We start from the raw sequence: 22469 nt of genomic DNA on the forward strand, positions 1-22469 counted from the left end.
CAAAGATGAAGAAGAATTTACTCTTCTCCTCTTGACATGAGGATCAGTCACGAAGTCCCATATCCTCCAACACTTGACTGGTACACGCAGTGACGTCATTGAATTTTGCGATGACACCGAACTAGAGGAAGAAGACGAAGAAGAAGACGATTCACGTCTTTTCTTTTTATCTTTCTTATCTATTTTGTCCTCTAGAGCTTGCAATTTCTTCATGACTGTGTTTACCAATGAGTCAGAAAGCGTATTTGTCTCCGGAGGCAATGAAATAGTGAGAGAAGCAGTAGGATGTGACGTCATGGAGTCAGCCATACCCGTGTGTGACGTTGGTTGTGATATCACCACGCTTGTAGGGAGAGACTGTGTGGCTAATGCTGGTATACCTGTGTGTACTGCAAAACTGTTTCCGGTTCTGCATCACTGGAAACATCAATGCTGTTGTCGGTGCCGTAGCATTCGCTCCCAAAAATTGCAATCCAGGGGGATGAAGAACATTCACAGTCGGTGGGCCTGGGTGGAAACGTGAAGCCATATAGTGAGAAAGCAACCCTTCCAAGGTTGGTACGCCTAACGGTGACCACATTCTCTGCGCATCGGAGGCTGAAATCTGTGACAAAGATGGCGATGCTCCCCCTCTCCCTGCCGGGAATGACAGAGCATAATTATGCATACAATTACCCAAAAGGCCTCCTGGAGTTTCCAATAACGAATCATTAGAAGAAACTGAAGGGGTATGGGAAACATCAAAAATAGGTGACGAAACATATGGAGCAGTCTGATGTATCGCAGATACAAAAGAAGGCGACGACGCTTGGTCATCCAAAGATGGTGGTGTCTCCTATCTTTTGTACTGGCTTTTCCCATAAAACTTCATCCATTGTTCCACCGACCAACCACGACAAACTGAACAAGGATTAGTAACAGTATATACCTTTTCTCTCCACCTACTACATGTTGGATGAAGATCTGTAGATATCAATGTTAAAAATCTTGAACAAGGAAACCCACTCACTCCAGGGCATTTCCTTTGTCTCTTGTAAGATCCCAGAGAAATTTCCCTTGGTGAAGCAAAATTCTCCATATTTCACAACATACACCCACCTAGCAGATCACACCCACACTGACTGAGATCACCCAGAGAGAAAAAAGGAAAATATGAATGAAACAGGCAAACTAAACCGGTTTTAAACAGACAGAAAGTAATCACGCCCTATCTTAAAGGCAGTAGGAAAGTAACTGATAGGTCACGGGACGCCAAGGGCATTCTGGGAACTACAATACCCTGTGACCTGGTACATATACCAATAGTCCCTGGATCTTACAAGTTTTCCAGCTTGGCGCTAGTATTATCCTAATGTTAAGACCGAAGGTTTGTTTCGTATATGAACAAACACCAGTTAACCATGAGATCTGCAAGGTCGGATCCCCAAAGTCAGTAACACAACATAAGTCGGTCACAGTTTTCAGTGTTGCATGAAGTACCCATTTGTTACAATATTGACCCATTATCTTTGAAATGTTACCCCTATATTCAACTTATATTTCATTCATTGATCTGGAACTGTGTATAATTCATTCATAATTGATATTCAATCAAGTAGTTTTTGTTAATTCCAGATACTTGATGGAAATTCAACCCTTTGAGATTTTAAGGTGGTTCAAAACTTTCATCTTTGGTAAAACAAACTTAACTTGAACATTAAAGTTTGAGAAAGACCCAAGCAACCACAGAGAAAAGGATACAGACGAAGACCCTTTCTAATCACACACACAAAAAAGTACTTACCACATAGGTGAAAGAAAATCTAGCATGACACAACTTCAGGTGCTTTAAAAGGGAATAAAGGGCCATGCAGTTCAGCGAACACCATGGGCAGTGGAAATCTCGTCTTGCTTCTGTCTGTTGTCTACTGTTATTGTTGTACACAAATTGATATAACACTAACTGTGGTGCTTCTGGGCTAGCCACTCCTATGAAAAGAGGTTAAGAGAAATTTTAGCTCAGAAACTAAACTATATATATATATATATATATATATATATATATATATATATATATATATATATATATTTGAAAATTCTATTCTTGGGAAATTCGCCTATTCACTGTATTTTTCACTGTGAAATATTCACTAATTACTGTGGTTTCATACCAATTTAATGACTAAATGCACTTTTTGCAATAAAACTATTAAATATTAAAGTACAGGCATTTTTTGAGGGTTTTTCTTGTGTTTGAACTAACAAAATCGGCAGTTCTATGCATTTTTAGAAATACCAACAGAGAAACTGAAACTAACAGCTCAGTAATACCTCACTAAACAACTTTTTTGCTGAAAAAACATACTGAAATCAATAAAATATCTACTGTGCTATTTTTAGAGCAAATAAAACTTAAGTTCTCCAAGTAACTACTGTAATTGGGAAAATGTCAAAGCCCAAGTAAAGAACTGCTCCGTCCATGAAACTGTTTCTTGTAACAATCCTGATGGCCATAACAAAACTCAGATTCCTTACATCTATGTATACCAACCTTGAGGTTTAGGCTTGGTTGATGCATTGTTGGCCAACACAACATCAAGTGGCTTCAGTGGTCTAAGCCTTGGGCGTTCTATAGATGCAGATGTGTTCTCATTGTTCCAAGATAACGAAAACTTTAACAATGGATCATTATTGAAACAATCCATTTTCAATGTATCGATGCTTTCCCAACTGGCATTCTTTTTGGGGCTAGATTTGCACAACTGATTAGACTCACTAGAATGGAACTCAAGCACTAACTCGTACTTTCCAGGTGTCAGTAAACAGCGACCATGACGGTCAAATATAACCAGTTCCCCACAATAAACTGAACCCACACCATTGTGAGTATCACCATTCATGGCATTAGTTGGAATATTAGACTCCTGACAGTCCTGGGAGGAACTTCGACTTATACGACGGCGTTTTAATACAGGTTCTCCAGCTGAAAGTGAAAAAAGAATTAAAATAAAGTATTATCATCATATATTAATTTGATATGACCACTGAGTCACATTTCTAAGCTCTTATTGAGCTTACTAGAAAGACTCTTAAATTTAAGTGAAAATTGGAGCAGGGCAAAATTAAAGAATTTAGACAGTGACTGCTTTTATTTTCTTTCTAAAGTACTATTTTATAAATTGTTTCTTTCTACTTCACCTACATTTACATACAATGACTTTATATATTTAGATTAAATAAAAAGCTAAATAAACCACAGTTGATAATAAGCACATTCATGGTTTATACAGCTCACAAATATGGTATTGTTATGATACAATAAAGTTTTATGCATACTTTACCTGGCAGGTATATATATAGCTTATCCTCTTGACGCACTGGCAGAATTTCAAAACTCGCGGCAACCGCTAGTACACTGGTAGTTCAGGTGATGGCCACCCCGCTCCGTGGCGCTGGTACTTGGAACTATTCCCGTTTTCCTCAGATTTTCTCTGAACCCTGTCTCCTGAGGGAGGAGGGTGGGAATTTAATTATATATACCTGCCAGGTAAGTATGCATAAAACTTTATTGTATCATAACAATACCATTTTTATGCATGACACTTACCTGGCAGGTATATATATAGCTGATTGACACATTTGGAGGTGGGTCATAGACAGCAACATCGTCATAATTCAAAAAATTTAAACAAAAATTTTTAGAACTATGTATTTATTGTTCCTTACCCTGGCTAAGGGTTAAGCTGACATTCGTAGGTCCTGGCCTCTTAGCCTGCTAAACCTTAGTAGCTCTCAACTAGGACGTGACCTGTTTGTTGAGAAAGCTAACAATAAGGGCCTGACAACTGGACGTGACCAATTCGTTGACAGAGAACCCTAGCCCTCATTCACCACGGGCATTCATGCTAGGAAAGTTAGTCACCTGAACCACACACACATATAATACACACTAATCACCAGGACTGAGTTGGTCTTTAACCTCCTCAGACAACCATCAAAAACACTATAACCTAAATTAAAATAAAACCTAGCATGTTATTAGGTTATGGGGTGGAAACTCCTTTGCCCAGTACTGTACCTGAGGATACATACGGGCCTAACGTTTGACAATTATCAAAAGTTGTCTTCACGTCTCTAAGGTAATGCGAGGCAAACACAGAGTTTGTCCTCCAATACGTTGAATCTATAAGTCCTTGAGGGCTAAATTTTTTTCTGAATGCTAAGGACGTAGCTACTGCTCTCACCTCATGAGCTTTAACTTTAATTACACCGAAGCATTCTTCTTGACAAAGCAAATGAGCATCTTTAATGACTTCTCTTACAAAGAAAGCCATTGCGTTTTTTTTAGACATAGGTCTAGTATGATCTTTAACAGAGCACCACAGAGAACATGAAGTTCCCCTAATGCTTCTTGTTCTTTCTACGTAATACCGTAAGGCTCTTACTGGGCAAAGACCCTTTCTTGTTCTTGACCTACCAGATCAGCCAGTCCTTCAATCTCAAATGATCTTGGCCATGGATGCGAAGGATTCTCATTCTTTGCTAAGAACTCCTGTTGAAACGAACAAACTGCTTTGTTGTGCTTCCATCCTATTTGCTTGTCAATAGCTTGGCAGGCTCCGACTAATCCTTTTAGCTGTAAAGCTTAAAGGCTACTAAGAAAATAGTTTTCTTAGTTAGTTCTCGCAACGGTGCACTGCCCACATAGGTTCGAACTTATCCGTTTCCAAGAATTTGAGAACGACGTCCAAATTCCAAGAAGGGGTTCTGCACCGTCGATCCTTCTTTGTATCAAAACGATCTGAGGAGATCTCTAAGATCTGCGTCATTGACAGGTTTAAACCTCTGTGTCTAAACACTGCAGACAACATACACTTATAGCCTTTAATCGTCTGATTAGCCAAACCTAGTTCTTTCTTCAGGTATAGCAGGAAATCTGCAATCTGAGTCACAGAGGTACTGGATGAAGAAATCTTCCGATTCTTGCACCATCTACGGAAGTGTCCCCACTTCGCCTGGTACACTTTGATAGTCGATGGTCTTCGTGCTCTTGCCACTTGCCTTCGCTGCTTCTCTAGAAAACCAAAACCCCCTCGCTCTGACAAGTCTTTCGATAGTCTGAACGCAGTCAGACCCAGAGCGAGGGTGTTCTTGTGAACCTGTCGAAGTGGGGTTGTTTGAGAAGATCTACTCTCGTGGGTAACTTCTCGGGGAATCTACTGTCCATTCCAGTACCTCTGTGAACCACGTTTGGGCCGGCCAGTATGGGGCTATCAGGGGTGAGCCTTGTTCCTCGACTTTCCCTGAATTTCTTCATTACCTTTCCTAAAATCTTGAACGGGGAAAAGCGTACGCATCTAGCCCCGTCCAATCTAGTAGGAAGGCATCGACTGCGACTGCGACTGCAAGAGGGTCGGGTCGGGATCGGAGAACAGTAGTTCGGTAACCTCTTCGTCGCCGCGGTAGCGAAAAGATCCACTACGGGAGTGCCCCAAAGCTTCCACAGTCTCTGCATACTTGACGATGCAACATCCACTCCGTGGAAAGCACTTGTCCGTCCCTGCTCAACAGATCCGCCCTGACGTTCTTCTCTCCCTGAATGAACCTGGTGAGCAGGGTGACGTTTCTTTCTGCGACCAAAGAAGAATCTCCTTCGCCAGGTTGCAAAGAGACAACGAGTGAGGTTCCTCCTTGTTTCCGTATATACGCCAGAGCTGTGGTATTGTCCGCGTTGATCTGCACTACTTTGCCGCTGATCCACGGTCTGAACGCTTTCATAGCCAAGAAGATCGCCATCAGTTCCTTCCTGTTTGATGTGCCATGCCTTTTCTTCTTCGCTCCAAAGGCCTGACTCCTCCCGAGGGCCCAGCGTCGCTCCCCAGCCTGCGTCTGACGCGTCGGAAAATAATATCCGGTCTGGTTCTTCTGCTGGAGTGACGACCCTCTGACAACCTCTCCGGCACTAGCCACCACTTTAGTTTCCTCCTTTATCTTTGGAGGAATTGGAAACCGGAAGGAATCTGGTTGCGATCTTCTTGGCCAGACTTCGTTCAGAAAGAACTGTAAGGGCCTCATGTGAAGTCTCCCTAGTGAAATGAACCGCTCTAGCGAAGAGAGTGTCCCAGCAGCTCATCCACTCTCTCGCTGAGCATTGGTCTTTCAATAGGATGAATTCTTCCACTTTCCTTTTTCAGTATACACATGGTCTGCCTTTCGGGTGACGGAAAAGCCCGAAAAGTCACTGAGGATATCCGAATCCCCAAATAAACTATTTCCTGAGATGGGATCAGTCGTGACTTTTCCAGGTTCACCATCAGACCCAGCTGCTGGGTTAAATCCAATGTTACATTCGTGTCCTCCAGACATTGCTGTTTTGATTGTGCTCTTATGAGCCAATCGTCGAGGTAGAGAGATACTCTGACTCCTGCCAAATGAAGCCACTTCGCCACATTCGTCATCATTCTTGTAAAAATTTGAGGCGCCGTGCACAGCCCGAAACACAGGGCTTTGAATTGATAAATCCTTCCCTGGATTACGAATCTCAGATATTTTCCTGGGACTTGGATGAATTGGAATATGGAAGTACGCATCCTTGAAGGTCCAGTGTTACCATCCAGTCGCCTGGTCGTACCGCTGCCAGTACTGAATCGTTCGTCTCCATCGTAAAAACTTGGTCTTTTCTACGAACAAGTTTAGCTGGCTTACGTCCAGTAACCGGCCTCCAACCTCCTGATGATTCGGTACTAGAAACAAACGGTTGTAAAAACCTGGGGATTCGCAATCCAGAACCGGTTCTATTGCCCCTTTTTCCATCATGGTGACGACCTGATGCCAAAGAGCCTCTCTCTTCTCTAAATCGATGTAGTGAGCCCTAGGGCTCTCGGAGCTGTAGCGAGAGGTGGTTTCTTGAGAAAGGGATCTGTACCCTTCCTTCGCTACCTTTACGGACCAAGGGATCCGCTCCTTTTTTGTTTTGCCAGACTTCCCAGAAGTCCAAAAGTCTGGCCCCTACACAAGTCTGGAGGACTTTTGACTCATTGTTTCGTTGAAGTTTTAGCACCTCTTTTGGCTGGAACTCTTTTCCCTCTAAATGCTGGTCGGGAGAAAGTCCTACCCCGAAAGGGCTGCTGTGCTGTCTTCGTATCTTTCGTAGTCTTCTTCATGACCTTAGAAGGTAAATACTTCCTCACAGATGACGTAAGAAGATCTTGGGTAGCCTTCTGAGTGAGGGAGAGAGATATGTCCTTAATGATCTCTTGAGGGAAGAGCTGTCCTGACAGGGGAGAGAACATCAACTCCGACTTTTGCGCGTTCGACACTCCTTTAGCAGCGAAAACGAGCATAAGAGATGTCTTTTCTTCAAGACGCCTGCTGTGAATATTGAAGCCAATTCATTAGCTCCATCTCTCAAGGCTTTATCTATACAGGACATGATGCTTCTCGACAACTCGGATACTGACGACTCTTCCATCTCCGAAGTCCGAGCCAGGGCCCCCAACGACCAGTCAAGAAAATTAAATACCTCAAAAGTCCTAAAGATACCTTTGAGTAAATGGTCGAACTCCGAAGAAGTCCACCACACTTGGCTGAATGCAAAGCATGTCTACGGAGCTATCCACTATGTTGGAAAAGTCTCCCTGGGAGGAGGCAGGTACTCCCAGGCCAAGACTTTTTTCTTTCCCCCGTAGCATACCAAACACCAGACTTCGAAGCCAACTTGGCCGGAGGAAATACAAAAGAAGTCTTCCCCGACTCATTTCTTCTCCTTCAACCAACTCATTTACTCGTTGAAGGGCTTTCTTGGCCGAAATGGACAAAGTCATTTTCAAAAACGACGATTTCGTTGGCTTTCTTTCTTCGTCTTTGAAAATTGCGACAAAGGCGATGGCGGGCCTGAAGGTTGAAAATCTCCTTCAAACAGAGAAAGAAGGCACTCTGTTAGCCTCTTGTAATCCGAAGAAGGTGCTTCCGTCTTGTCCTCTTCCGCACTCTCCGCAAATTCTTCCTCCTGCGAAGAAATATCTTGAAAACCAAGATCCTGCTGACTCTCCAATTCAGAGTCCTTATGCAGCTCCTGTTTAGAAAGCGACACAGACTCCCTATAAAGCTCCTCTCTTCCTTGTCGAGACAATGTTTTGCCTTGCTGCCGCCTGCGTCCTGCGTCCTCCTGAACGTATGCGTCCACCATGGGTGCGTCCATCGACTTCTCCTCTTGCGTCCTGCGTCCTGAACTTCGTCCTTCTTACAGGACGCACTGCGTCCTGGATCGCGTTGTACGTCCTGCGTCCTCTTGGAGGACTTAACCGGGAGAGACGAGTCCTTACGTCTAACCGAAGGTTGTTCGGGCTTCTCCCATGATTGCACAATTACTGCCAATCTCTGCTGCATATCCCGCAGCACCTCCTTCGTCCCTTAGCCTCCTTAACGAGTACTCCTGATGATGAGGAGATCGAGGACGCACCGGGCTCACACGAGGCGGCGAGCGAACTTCCAGCCGACGTGAAATCCTCTTCCTTTTGATAGGGATCATCTCTTCATCCTCCGATGAAAAAATCTCAGGGCTACTCCACCCTTCCTGGTCGAAAGCCCTTTCCTCCTGTGAAGAGGACGGACAGTATGACCTCTTGAGAGGACGCGATACCTCCGCGAATCGTCTGCTCCTTCCCGAGGCTGAACTATCCGAAGAATAACGGCACTTCCCAGTATCGCCTTTTCTATAGCGTACTGCAGCAGCCTGGGACGTTTCAACAGGACTGCCTGAAGGGACGCCTGATCGCATGTCAACCCCTCTCGCCTCCCTTCGACTGTCGACATGCCTTCTCCCTTGGGTCTGGGAGCTTGACAGAGGTCTAGGTCTAGGAGCACGAGAGAGACGATCAGACGCCCCCTCCACAACACTGTCACCAAACACTTCCACTTTGTCCGTTAACCGTTTAATTTGGTCTCCCATGGACGCAAGGGCAGCGAACACTTTCACTATTTGTGGATCCGTAGTATCCTCAGATACAGCAACTGGAGCAGGAGAAACCTGGGGAAAAGGTGCTACATCTACATGTGAATGAGCTGGAGAAGACACATGCAAGGAATCATCCAAAGGTTTACTCGAAGATCCCGATCTTTCACTCCTAGATACAGATCTTCTAACCCGATCTTTTTCCAATCTCCTCCACATAACTTCATAAGAGCCTTCCACTCTTTCTCATTCAGACACTGACATTCATTACACCTTATTGTCCACGTACAGACAAACTCACGACACTTCTTACAAATAGTATGTGGATCTACCGATGATTTCGGCAGTCTCACCTTACACCCTTCTTTCACACAAACTCTAAACATACTTCCTGAATCAGACATACTAGACAAATTCAAAACAATTGCGATTGCCACTCTAACTTCCTGAATACGATACCAATATCCAAAGTCAGATAACGAGCAGGAAATTCCAACAGAGAACCAACAACGATAGTTGCCGGTTCGGCTGGCAAGAGAAAATCTGAGGAAAACGGGAATAGTTCCAAGTACCAGCGCCACGGGAGCGGGGTGGCCATCACCTGAACTACCAGTGTACTAGCGGTTGCCGCGAGTTTTGAAATTCTGCCAGTGCGTCAAGAGGATAAGCTATATATATACCTGCCAGGTAAGTGTCATGCATAAAATTGTGCAATTAGCCAATTATTTCGCAAAGTCCAGATAATGAAGCTCTGGACAACCAAGTCATTACTGAATCGTATAATTATATGCAGGATTGCTGAGTAGGTCTGTACAAACAAACAATAAAAATATTCAACTTACCATTTTCCTGGTCATGTACTAACGATACACGAAAGACTAAAACGTAAGATTTGACTTGATGACCATTATTAGCCATAAAATTATGCGTTGGGATGCTAATGGTGGCATTTCTACCGCATCCAATACCACCTCCTCCCCCTCCTTCCCTTCTGGAGGGTTGATATTAACGTCTTGAGTTCCCACTGATACCTAAAAACAATAGATTAATTTAGACCAATTCTAGTCTCATTATTCTTGCTGAGATAAGGAAGCAATATCGTCTAAAGGTATACATAACTGACTGCTAAGAACAGTTTGCCAATGCCACAGCTACAATTCTTGGCTTTTGCAAGAATGGTCCTTAGAGAATAGAAATTTAATAAAACTGGCCAGCCTAAACAATATTTAATAGTCCCAACTATTTCATTTTCAAATAGCCTACTCTCATGTAACCAAATATATTTTAACTGAAATTAAAACATTCTGTAGGATTATCAAAAGGTTAAACTAGACGTTAAAACTACCATGCACTGATTTTCCCGCCCTACAGATCACCTGAGCACACCATAATCATACACAGGAGTCATAACTAATAGAAACTTTTAAGTGAGAATACCTGGTCCTGGATTTGCGGCTTCACCTATTCACAGTTGTTTTCTCTGTGGCACATATAACCACATCATTCCCAGCAAATTCACTATTTGCAGTAATTTTCAAAGAGAAATATTCACTAATTACTGTTTTTTCATATCAATTTCGTGTCTAAATGTATTTTTTGTGATAAAACTATTAAAATAATCAGGTATAAGCATTTTTAGTTTTTTTTATGTTTAAACTATCAAAATTAGCAGTTATATGTATTTTTAGGGGAGTATTAACAACTGCTATGAATATGGGGGAAGCCAATGTACATATGAGTATAATCATATACAGCTTGACAAGCTTGATAATATACTGTGCATTGAAAGATTTGTTTTCATTAAAATCTCTGAAGGAGCCATATTTCTGGACATACGATTAGAAACAGCCTGGACACAAAATAGTTTTTTCAATAAGTTACTGTTCTGAACAATAGTTTTGCTAATTATACAAAACAATGTTTATTAGTGATTTTGTACATAATTTTCACCTCCTGTATGTAAACTTTATTGCCTGATGAGTACAGTACATTTGGTTAGTTTGTAGGAATATAGTATACTGTACTACTTAGCCTAGTTATGATATTTCATGTAAGTTCTGAGCAGAGTTTAACTACATCAATTTTAGCTATACATCAAAGCAAGTAAGATTTAAATTAGCAAAAATAAATGTAAAGTTGGAAACAGTTAAAACAATCCTTCCTCTGGGTTACTAAGCTGGACATCCAGTTTTAGATTATCCAAAGCACCTGAATAACACTAAACAAGCAGGTCAAAATAACAATTTTCATTAACTGCTCAAACTAACATGTACCATAAGCCAACCAAACAACTAAAAAATAGCTTAAACTATATCTTTGCAAAATGAATGATAAAGAACAATTAACTGCATTTCTTCATACACTTTTTTTACCACAGATATAACGATACAAAACAAATGCATGTATCTCCAATGCACAATTAATTACTTGGGTTCTTTGCCTAACTTGGAAACCAAAAAAGTCTACCAAAGGTTTAAAAATTACCTAACTTAAAAATGATATTGTTATGATACAATAAAGTTTTATACATACTTACCTGCATATATATATTTAGCTTTGGACGACGGAGTCTAAAGCTAAGTATATATCTGGCAGGTAAGTTGAATGTATAAAAACAATTTTTGACAAGTAGTATATAAAAACTTTATGATCTAAGTACCAAAAATATAACTGTCTACAACTAGAGATAATAATATTAAAGCACTTCTCATACAAAATGTGACTAATCCAGTTCCAATGTGTAATTACATGTGCAACACTGCAATATACATTATTTAGCATATGATAAATACATAAGCTGCATAAACTAGTAAATTCTAATAATTAAGGATTTAAGTAGAATACATGTATGTCTATCATTAGCATTTTCAGTTATCTAAAACGACCAAGAGAGATTTCTATACTCTCACAGAGCTATTGGTTATTCTTCAAGACTAAACAAGACAGTTTACAATGTTGCTCAGCTACATATGATGATAACCAAAGAAATAACAAAAGAAAATGAGACCCATAGGCAATTGGACCTAACCCTGTTTCATGCAAGATACGTTTCCATCCAATATGGTTCTGTACATATATAACCAATCTTTGCTAGTAGTGTATTTTTTCTTTCACTGTTTAACATTGTCAAAGTTGTTGTAGCAGCTTGAGGTGGGGAAGGTTCAACATTCATTAGAAATTTTCAAACCTCAATCGAGCCGTAAGTTCAAGTCTGCTTGAATACACAGTTTTTTAATGCTTTTTTTATGAAAATGTGTTAATTGATTTTAATGGTTTCGTTTCCTCTCCAAGACTGACACTTATGCCAAGTGTGATACTAAATATACACTAGTATTGGGCAATGTGCTGTAAATGTACTGTTTTAAATAGACACCTCATAAAAAATTAATCAATACTCAACAGATAAAAATTATATAACAGGCCTACTACAATACAATGAGAGGCAAGAAAATAATGGAAAACTGGAATAAAAGAAGACCTAGATCAGACTCGGATTTCAAGAGAAGATGCACAATTCAGAAGACAATGACACCAACTCATTCAATGTCTGACCCAGCAAACAGAAAATCTTATTAAAAAAATGATTAGAACAACACTAATGCTAAACTACTGTAAAATACCAACTTTGTCTCTTTTGCTGTTTTTTATAGTTAAGCCACCACCCTGCTTGGTATAAAATATACTTTATATAGATATAAAATATACTGTGTATATGTATGTGTATGTATATTGTATAGTGTATATATATATATATATATATATATATGACTAATAAAACACATCTCAGTCATACCAAGGGATCTAAATACTACACCAACGGAGCTCTCATGCAAACCATATTTGCAACCCAGTTCTATCTCTAGGCCCATGATAAAAAGTACATAAATAGGAACTAAGAGGATGGCAGCATCTATAAAGTATAATACTGTCAATGGAAAACATGTATAAGTGACTGCCGATGAGAAACAGAAAATTCCTTTTTTCTAATGTAAACCAGTCAACATTCAATTGAATTATAGACAAGTTAACCTATAACCACTAGCATCTAACAAAATAGTAATATATTTCTAATGCAACTTTCTTCCTGTGAATTTTTCCTTTCCTTACAGTTATTTATACTTAACTTACAATAAAACAAATTAAAAAAAGTCAGACAAACATCGTAATAAAAAACGTACAGCTTTCCTAAATACCTGCATCAAACGGTGAAGACGACTTTTCTTTTCTCTTGTGACACATTTTTACTATAAACGTTTCGACACGTGCTACGTCACCAATCTGACCATCCACTGTAAAAGATGACTTCCAATTAAATTTTGAATTGATTATGCAACTATATAGATAACATTAGTCCACTGTGAAATACCTTAACCTTTTTTTAAATTCCCTGTATTTCACCAAAAGATCTTGCTTCTTAACTTTCACTGCAAATCATACGTGCTAATAAAAGCGGTAAAAGTAAAGGGAGCACAAAGTAAAATCAAATCTTGCATCTGAACCATGAAATTTTTAAAATTTCTATGGCAAATGTATATATGAATTTCATACTAATTTTACCAGCGATAACTACTAGTTCCTCAGTAGGGAGACTGAATATCAGCTCCAAGCTTGTATTTGGAGCCAATACTCTGTATCATACATAGCATGTTGTTGCTACTTAGATTATTTCTCGCATAAACCTCAGACCCATGCTAACAAATTTTTGGAACTTTTAATGCTTAGGTCTTTAACTATCATCACTATACAAGGCAACTAAGCTGCACGTGAGTTCCATGCTTTTTCTGTTAGATGACTGATACTGGACGGTGGATATTTAGATTGGAGATGTTAACCTACTGTATAGAAGTTCTTGAGTATGAAATTTTGCTTGCCAGTAAATTTTTGTGGTTGTTCTGTGTTTAATACAAAAATTATTCTTATTTCCTTTGATTCTACACCGTTTTTAAGCTTTGGTGTATTTTTCTACAGTAACCAATGTTTGTAGTAGTATGGGACAGTCTGAAAGGTACTGTACCCTAAGCTAACCCTAGTCACTAATTTTATGACTACAATACAGTCTGGACATAGGTACATCCTCCTTGGACTTAAGTGCTCATGAGAAGGGTTATTTTATTTCTGATATATTTGGTAAATAAGAAACTTGCAAAACTACTCACGTTTGCCATCATGAAAGCCACTAAATGTAAGGTTGAGATAACTTGCGGGTCGTTCACTCTGACGTTCACTCTTCTGCGTGACCTGCGAAAGGCATTAAATATTAACGTAATTTTATGTCCTGTTTGATTCAAGTTAGAGTCTGTAGACTTCTTTCCACAAATAGGAAATCTTGAATATCAAATGCTTTCACATAACCTTAAAAGAAGGCTAAAGAACAGAAAACACTTCCCACCTATTTTCATCAGAGGAGAAACTAACAGTTAATTAAGAAAAAAAATTTTATAAGTGCCTTAAACAACTTCTACCACTGTGAAGGTACTAATGATTAAACCATTTTTATTGCAGATTAAACCTAATACAAAAGTTCTCTTACCAATCACCTTAAAAAGGCTAAAACAACAAAATCCATAACCAAAATAACTGTCCCTAAATCTTATGCCATCCTTGAAATCATGCACCAAACATTTTTCAGTGTTTAAATGAAAAATATCTGATTCTTCAACAGTTCAAAGATTCCTGATAGAAAAATCTGTATTTTTCTTGAATCTTATACTAGCAATTTAATATGATGATGAAATACTAAATAACTAAGTGTGATGCTGAGCAAACATACACTTAAAAGTTCCTTCCTCATCTCAGCATCACTCTAACAGAGTAGGTATTTGCATAGAGTGTATTATACTGAGCATAACAACACTGCAGTTGCAAGTTACCCATCCTATGCACAGTCAGACAAGGTGGGTTACAGAAACCTTGCAACCTGTGCTTGATACAATGGGCTGTTGATAATACCAGAGCAGATGTAAGGGACCAAAAAACTTATGCTCCACTTAACAAACATCTACTGCGCTCGAATATACAGCCCGGTTCCTACTATGACATTGAAAAATTTTATATTTATGGTGTACTGACTTTACCTAATATTAGAACCTTAAATTGTACTCTGAAATAAAGCTGTAAATTCCTAGTTATATTCTTACAATACAAAAGAGCTGGAGAAAACAATGTTGTTACGCATGTTTTTCATGTATAAATTACATAATCAACTTTATTTTAAGCAAATGATCTCCTACAAATCAATAACCAAGTACTACAGTCCTTGGTATTGGATAAGGACTGGAAATAAACTAACTACAGCAACAAGCATGTAGTATCATTAGAAGACGAACCTCATCAGATGATCATCATCCAAGTTAACTGGTACACTGAGAAGGGGTAAAGATATCCTTTGGTAACAACCATGAAAGTAAAAAGGTGGTGGACTTTTGTTAAAAGGTCCCAGCTAAGCTGATGTAACCATAATATACATATATAACTACAATTAAAACTTGACAGAAGTTATTGGTATTCTTAACTTGATAAAAACATATTCCTCATTTATCAGCTATTTGACCCATCAGATGGCCCTCTCATATCTCAGGGAGATCCTGCTCCTGAATACAAGTTGCAGATGAGCACTTGTCAAGGTGAAAATTCTGATCAAGAACACAAACATCACAATCTAGCACTTCATCAAGCTCATAACCACAATTGGTCAACGCTGCACAAAAACAGCAGACACATTTCCAGTATATTTTATTTTGAGAGGTATTCCTTTCTGCTGGAATGTTCCAAATAATGAAAGGCTTGCTTTCAGTTTCAAATGATGGAAGGCTTGCTTTAAGGGTGTGAAAACACCATAAAACTCATGAAAATCACAAAACTGATTTTGTTTTGTAACTGACACATCAGTGAGGCATCTTCTCTATAATTCTTTGTAAAAAATATTGCTGATGATCACAAGAAACCTCCACATAACTGGACATGTGTAAAGTAAGGTGATATGCAAAGTATAGAACCAATAACGTACATTATGGCTTCGTGTACCATAGACCAACATGAAAAAACAGAGGAAAATAGAATCGTTGCCAGTGGATTTGTTCTTTAAAAAAAAAAAAATTCTGGATCAGAGGCTGGCCCTTGGGTATCCAGCTTAGGCTATGGAATCAAGGAGCAGTGGCAGACTACAATAAATGGAATTGGAATATAGTAGAATTCGGGCCAAAGGCCAAGCGCTGAGACCTATGAAGTCACTCAGTGCTGAAAGGGAAATTTATAGTAAGAAGGTCGGAAAGGCGTAACAGGAGGCAAACTTCGCAGTTGCACTATGAAACAATTGTTTGAGAGGGAGGAAAGTCAGATGGAAGAAAGAGAATATGAAAGGAGGTACAGTTAAAGAAATGAAAGAGGTTGCAGCTAAGGGCTGAGGGGATGCTGCAAAAAAAAACTTTAGTAATGCCTACAGTGCACCATATGAGGTGCACTGACAGCAATACAGACAATTGCATACAGTGGGCAACAATTTCTGCACTCCCAATAATCTCACACTTTCTTGCCATATTTTCTAACTGGTAGCCAAGAAGTTTACACCTAACTTTGTCTACCAATTTTCATGGTTTTTACTTCATTTCTACTATGTTTTTGCCTTTATACTTGGAATTTCAAATGACTTCACTTTATTCTCTATTCTCTAGTTATCTTTGGATTCTATTAAAGATTCAACTAAAAACTTCACTTTACAGTATTCTTTTCTCTAGTTATCTTTTGTTTCTATAACTAAATGTCAAATTCTTCACAGATTCTGGATCTTTGAAGCCCACATCGTTTTGATTTCACTATAAAGTATTTATAGTGACTGTAAAACTAAAAAAATTCCTGGAATACTTACCTTATCTAAAAGATAATCTAATTTGAAAGACATACGATTTTTGTGACTTCGGCTCATCCGTCCTCGCATGTAGTATAGTGTGCGTTGTAAAAATATTGGCTGCAAAAAATAATAGCATGAACAGGAGGCTATGGTAACAGGCAATTTTGTCATTTACAAACCATTTTCAACAAATGTCATGAAATTATGGGTCAATGTAAGGTCAACATAAAATATTTCATGTAAAACTCATTTGTCAAAATCACATCAGAAAAAATACTGATAAACATCTTGAAACATGGGCAGAGTAAGCTTTATCAACCAAACCTAGTCTATGGTGATTTCCTACGATACTTTAGGAAATGGGACTCTATGTTGTGATTAAAATTACTTTAAAATCATAACAAACATTTATTAGACAGTTAAACTCATTGACTTATGTTTGTCAAGTGGGAGTTCCCTCTATACTTTAACATAGTGGTGACCATTAGTCACTGTTCTGCTTGATAATTTAGACTTGTGCACACATGGATTCTATTGGTAAATGAGTATCTGCCAACAATGAATAACCTTCAAATGATGTGAAAAATAAATATCAAACATTACCCAGATCAGACATCAGACTTACACTAAGTATATTTCTTGATCGTAGATATCGGTAGATTTGTGTAGGTTCTGAAATAAGAAAGGTAAAACATCATAAGTAATTAAATTTATAACTTCTATAATGAGTCAAAGTGTTGAAGAAAGACATTTTACTATCACATATTATCATGCTTTCTAAACTTCTTCCAGCTTACTATACAACATAGTATGATCAAAGGTTAGCCTTTGTGCACGAAGGCAGCACACCTGTTCAAATAGTCTTCAATGGAAAATTTGCCCATGATCGACACAACAATTAAATGCCTGGTTTTGTCATTGAAATGCTTAGATTCAATGATACATCAAGATTTTATTCAAATGAACATGATATGAAATGTGAAAACCAAAATTTCAGTTTTCAATACTATAGTATATAGGCCCATAATTATTTCAGCTGTAATGGGTAGGAAGCACATCATGGAGTATAAAATTCATTGCAAACTATGACCGGATATAACCTAAAAGTTAGATTTACACCAGACTACCTCTGTAATGATGAGGATAGTGTTAAATATTTACCTATCCAACCCAAAATGTTAACGTCTATTCAAAACATAAACAGTACAGATTTGAGCAAAGGATTCACTAAAATTCTGATCTTTAAATTATAAGATCAAAATAATATAGCTAAATTTACCTGGGCTATACACTAATAGTTTACAAGGCCAGGGATAAAAGTACAGTACAACCTTGCGCATCCTAACTAATAGGGAGAACCATCTGGACTCATCAACAGCCTACATTCACTCAAAATTGCTACGTAATTTTATAACTCAGGATGTAAAGTAATACCAAACCAGATACTGTACAGTAACTATCAATGAATGGTTACAAATGCATTAGGAGTTTAGTGCCATAATTTTAACTCTCTTTTAACACGGTTCATACAGTACTAGAAATCATACCTTTTAACTCTCTTTTAACACGGGTTCATACAGTACTAGAAATCATATCAAACATAACGAGTGAGATAATTTGATTTTTTTTTTTATCTAGGCCTTTAATAGCACAACTAGAGGAACTCCACGTTATTACCTACCAGTCCTAATGAAATTTTACACTGCTGATACTGGCATTTTTTTTCTTTTATGTTTTCAACGATTCTGATATCAAATCTCATAAAAAATCAAATTCACCATGGAACTGTTACACATGCAAAGATTATGTGGAAAGAGAAGTTATCCTTGTCAAAACCACTGACATATACTTTACTACACTTTAGGCCAGGTCAGGTTAGGTGGGGGTTCCACAGGGTGATGTTCTCCAGTAAATATTAGGCACCGCCATCCTAGATTAGATCAGAATGCATCCTCATACATTATTTTAATCACTTATGGTGTCCTAAGCCCCAACTTCAGTAAAGTCCCAACATCCAAGCTTTGATTAGATTAGGTCAGGTTAGGTGGGATGCATCACAGTAAATCACAAATAGCCTGTCAACACACCCAAATATCCAGTTTACCACTAGGAGATTAAGGGGGATGTGTTATGGGTTACTTAAGCATTTCATAAGAAAATGATTGTCATAACCACATAAAAAACAATAACCTAGTATGGTAGAATTTTACCCTAACATCATTATTAGCATAGGCTACACTATCTTTGCCTAGCATGAATGAGCATACAGTAAAGTTTTATTGTAGGGTTACAGAAATTATTTGTTAATCTTTACAGAAATTACTATTTGTTAATCTTAACTAGCATCAGCTAAGCTACCATAATACCATAAAGTAGGTTAGTGCTTCTGTGACTAGAATCTACGGGAAACTGGATTTTGCTCTCCTAACCTGACTTATGGTGCCGTGCCCTAACCTTGGAAAATACAGACTAAGTTTCTGCCCAGAGGTAACATTCAAGCCTGCTCCTGTCATTCTTAAAACTAGGCTACCCTAAATCTGGTCAATAGTAGCAATACTATACCGTCAAGTCCCACTGATTATGGCAGTTTCATTTTGATATAAAGCTGAATAATAATGTCTAAAGAAACCCAACATTTTAACTTAGGCTAGCCTCTTAGCCTCCCAGGTTACTGCAAGCTGGGCTTAACAGCGTGATTTTCATCTTTTATGTGAAACCACGCCAGAAATAATAAACAAAGTAAACAATAGCATATCCCAATCTCTCGTGTGTTTAGGAAATAACAGCTTAACCTAGTGTATCTTAAGCCTTATCTGCAGGAGGATAAACTGCTGACTAACCTAACGTAATCCAACACCAAACTTCATCAAATTAGGGCAGAATAGAGTAATGGGTAATAAATTATTTAAGGGGTCCAGTGGGAAGGGGGCGAGCTTTCCCCAGCCAGGTTAGGTCATACTCCCTCGGAAATGCCTAGCTAGGAACTGCAATTACTATAGGGTCAAGAATTACTTTAAGGGGTTCCAGGATGAGCCAAAACTTCCCTGGCCAGGTTTGGGCATTGGGTAACATAAAGGGGTCAATCTGGTTATGTCACAGTCCCTCTGAGGTAAAACTGAACACAATTACCGCGACCTGGTTCCCGCCAGTAGGAAACTTCGGCATTTACCGCCTTTTCCTTAAGCTTACGTTTGCGTTAAGTTGGTCGGTGTTTATAATATTTACTGTCTTTTTGTGTACGTTTTTACGTTCATCCCCAAGGGGCTGGAAGGTACTGAACACGGTGCCCATTTTACACGTAAACTGGTGGTTACCTAACCTAGCTAGAAGGGCGCTGTGGTAGTACCCAGCCTTCCCCGAAATGCGAAAAGCGATATCCAACATAAATGAATTGGTATGATGAATTTAATAGAGAAAAACATGCTCAAAGGGCTTCGAGTCCCACTCGGGGCAACAACCCCGACCTCGAGCTGAAGAAGAAACTCACTCTCGAAAGCTTGGAGAAAGAGCTCGTGATCGGCCTGCACCTCCGTGACGGGTTTGTCGAGCCCCATCCCATCTTTCTTCTTCTGGGGCATCGTCGTCGACGGCCTCCTCGACAGTCTCTCACATCGAAGGGGAAAGAAAGGTGTTATTTCCGACGGAAGAATTTTTGTAAGGGGGGATTTTCGGGGCTTTGTTTACCGCTCAATCCAGGGACTACTAAACTCGCCAAGTTCCACCCGGCACGGTTAGGGTCCGTAATTCGGTCGTTGCTCGTCTTTCCTTTATATGGCCACTACAGTCTCGCTTTATTTCCATCTAAAAGATGATAATTTCTATAAATCATGCCTGTATCCGGCCGCTTCATTACCTAATCATTTAATCCCAAATCAAGACACGAACTTTTCATACTCTTAGAAACACTACTATGAAAATATTCAAGCTGTGTTTCATTCTTTAACATGACGCCTACAGCCTCGTTGTACTTTTATCTGAAATATTCATATATTTTAAAAAAATTATTACTTAATTAAAGTTGTTCATCAACTAATCTTTTAATTCTCAATCCCTGCATGAACCTGGCAAACTATTAGAAACACTACAATGTCTTGCGAATATATCATCAATATTGAACCTACAGCCTTGCTTTGTTTACATATGAAAAATGTAAATTTTCATGACTTACACCTCTATTCAACTACCTCATTACCAAATAACTTAATATCAAATCAATACACGAAGTCCACAAACTGTTAGAAGCACCACCGGAAAACTATTCCAGTAGGTAGTATATTTACATCGACTACGCTACAAACAGAAGACAACCAGGTTGCGGGAACCGTTCCCGCCTTTTTTTCAAATATGATGTTCCGAAGAGTATTCGAGCGGCTGTCAAAAGAAACTTTTTATATATGACTAAACGAAGCCTTAAGATGCCTATGGATCTTGAAGTGGCGTTTTATATGGCTGAATGGAAGGTGTGCGGAAAATATTAAATATGGTGTCGATTTTCCTTTCAAACAATATTTTAAGAATTCTAATAACACTTATTTTATGGGTCGGCCTTGTTTTGATGAAGTTTACTTTCTTAAGCAATCGTATATATATATAGGTAGTATATATATATATATATATGTATATATAATATATATATATATATATTATATTATATATATAGAGAGAGAGAGAGAGAGAGAGAGAGAGAGAGAGAGAGAGAGAGAGAGAGTAACGATAGAAATTTACATAATTAGAACATGCAGATGATGTTGTTTTAATCAGTAAAACAATACAAGATTCGCTAATTATTAAAAAAAACACAATATATATATCTAGAAATGTGACTCAGTAAATCTAAGAAACCATAAATAAGAGTATGCACGAAGAAATAAAATAAAATTAGACGGAGAAAGGAACATTTATATCCAGTAGAGGTACTACATGGGCATAAGTGATAAACCGAAGTATGATAATGAAAGCAAATCTTAAATGTTTTGAATAGTTATAAACCATAGCAGTACCTATTAAGTTAGAAATATTACCACACAGAAAATTATTATGGAAGTTCTATACGAAGGGGAGACAAGACAATAATGAAAGGGTGATAAAGGTGGCTTGTCAGTTGAGCACGTCCTTCCCACAGCCCAGGGGTGAGTTGTTGGGAGGCCTAGACCTACGTGAATGAGAACCATGAGAAGGGGAGGTTGGAGATTAACAAGGCCAATAGAATATAGGTATTCTATTGGCCTTGGAGATTAATGGAGGTTTGTGGAAGTTAAAGCTTAGGAATGATATGAAAAGCGGAAATTCACCGAGGCCATTTGGGAGACGATGATTCTGATGTACCTGGATGGAATGAAATAATTTTCTCTCGGTATGAATTTCTACGTTGTAATTATCTCTCTCTCTCTCTCTCTCTCTCTCTCTCTCTCTCTCTCTCTCTCTCTCTCTCTCTCTCTCTCAAATCAACTAACGACGGACAACGAAATAATTAGCTCTTTAGGTCCCTTTACAAAATGGGTTCCTCGGGGATGCCTAGGTCGTCCTTTCTTTATCAAGGATCGTAGCCGGGATCATTTGCCAGTGGAGAGAGAGAGAGAGAGAGAGAGAGAGAGAGAGAGAGAGAGAGAGAGAGAGAGAGAGATGCCTCAGAAGTCTAGCCATAGAGACCGCTCTGTAAACAGACTAGCAAATCAAAAGATTATCCCAACT

At 38.8% G+C, this 22469-nt stretch overlaps 2 protein-coding genes across 2 annotated transcripts in view; one reads left to right on the forward strand and one right to left on the reverse strand.

The window, feature by feature from the left end:
• LOC135207927 (polycomb protein suz12-A-like) overlaps nt 1–22469 on the forward strand; it is a 73838-nt gene that overhangs the window by 16492 nt on the left and 34877 nt on the right.
• LOC135207730 (polycomb protein suz12-B-like) lies at nt 1784–20501 on the reverse strand (the record flags this gene model as incomplete). Its single annotated transcript, XM_064239557.1, is given in 9 exon segments — nt 1784–1968; nt 2531–2962; nt 9775–9913; nt 9916–9963; nt 13121–13221; nt 14089–14170; nt 16797–16895; nt 17404–17450; nt 20266–20501. Coding segments are annotated over 9 exon segments (1224 nt in total), but the record flags the coding sequence as incomplete, so codon positions are not given.

This window comes from Macrobrachium nipponense, chromosome 34 (genome assembly GCF_015104395.2).
Source record: "Macrobrachium nipponense isolate FS-2020 chromosome 34, ASM1510439v2, whole genome shotgun sequence".
In the NCBI taxonomy this organism is placed as follows: domain Eukaryota; kingdom Metazoa; phylum Arthropoda; class Malacostraca; order Decapoda; family Palaemonidae; genus Macrobrachium; species Macrobrachium nipponense.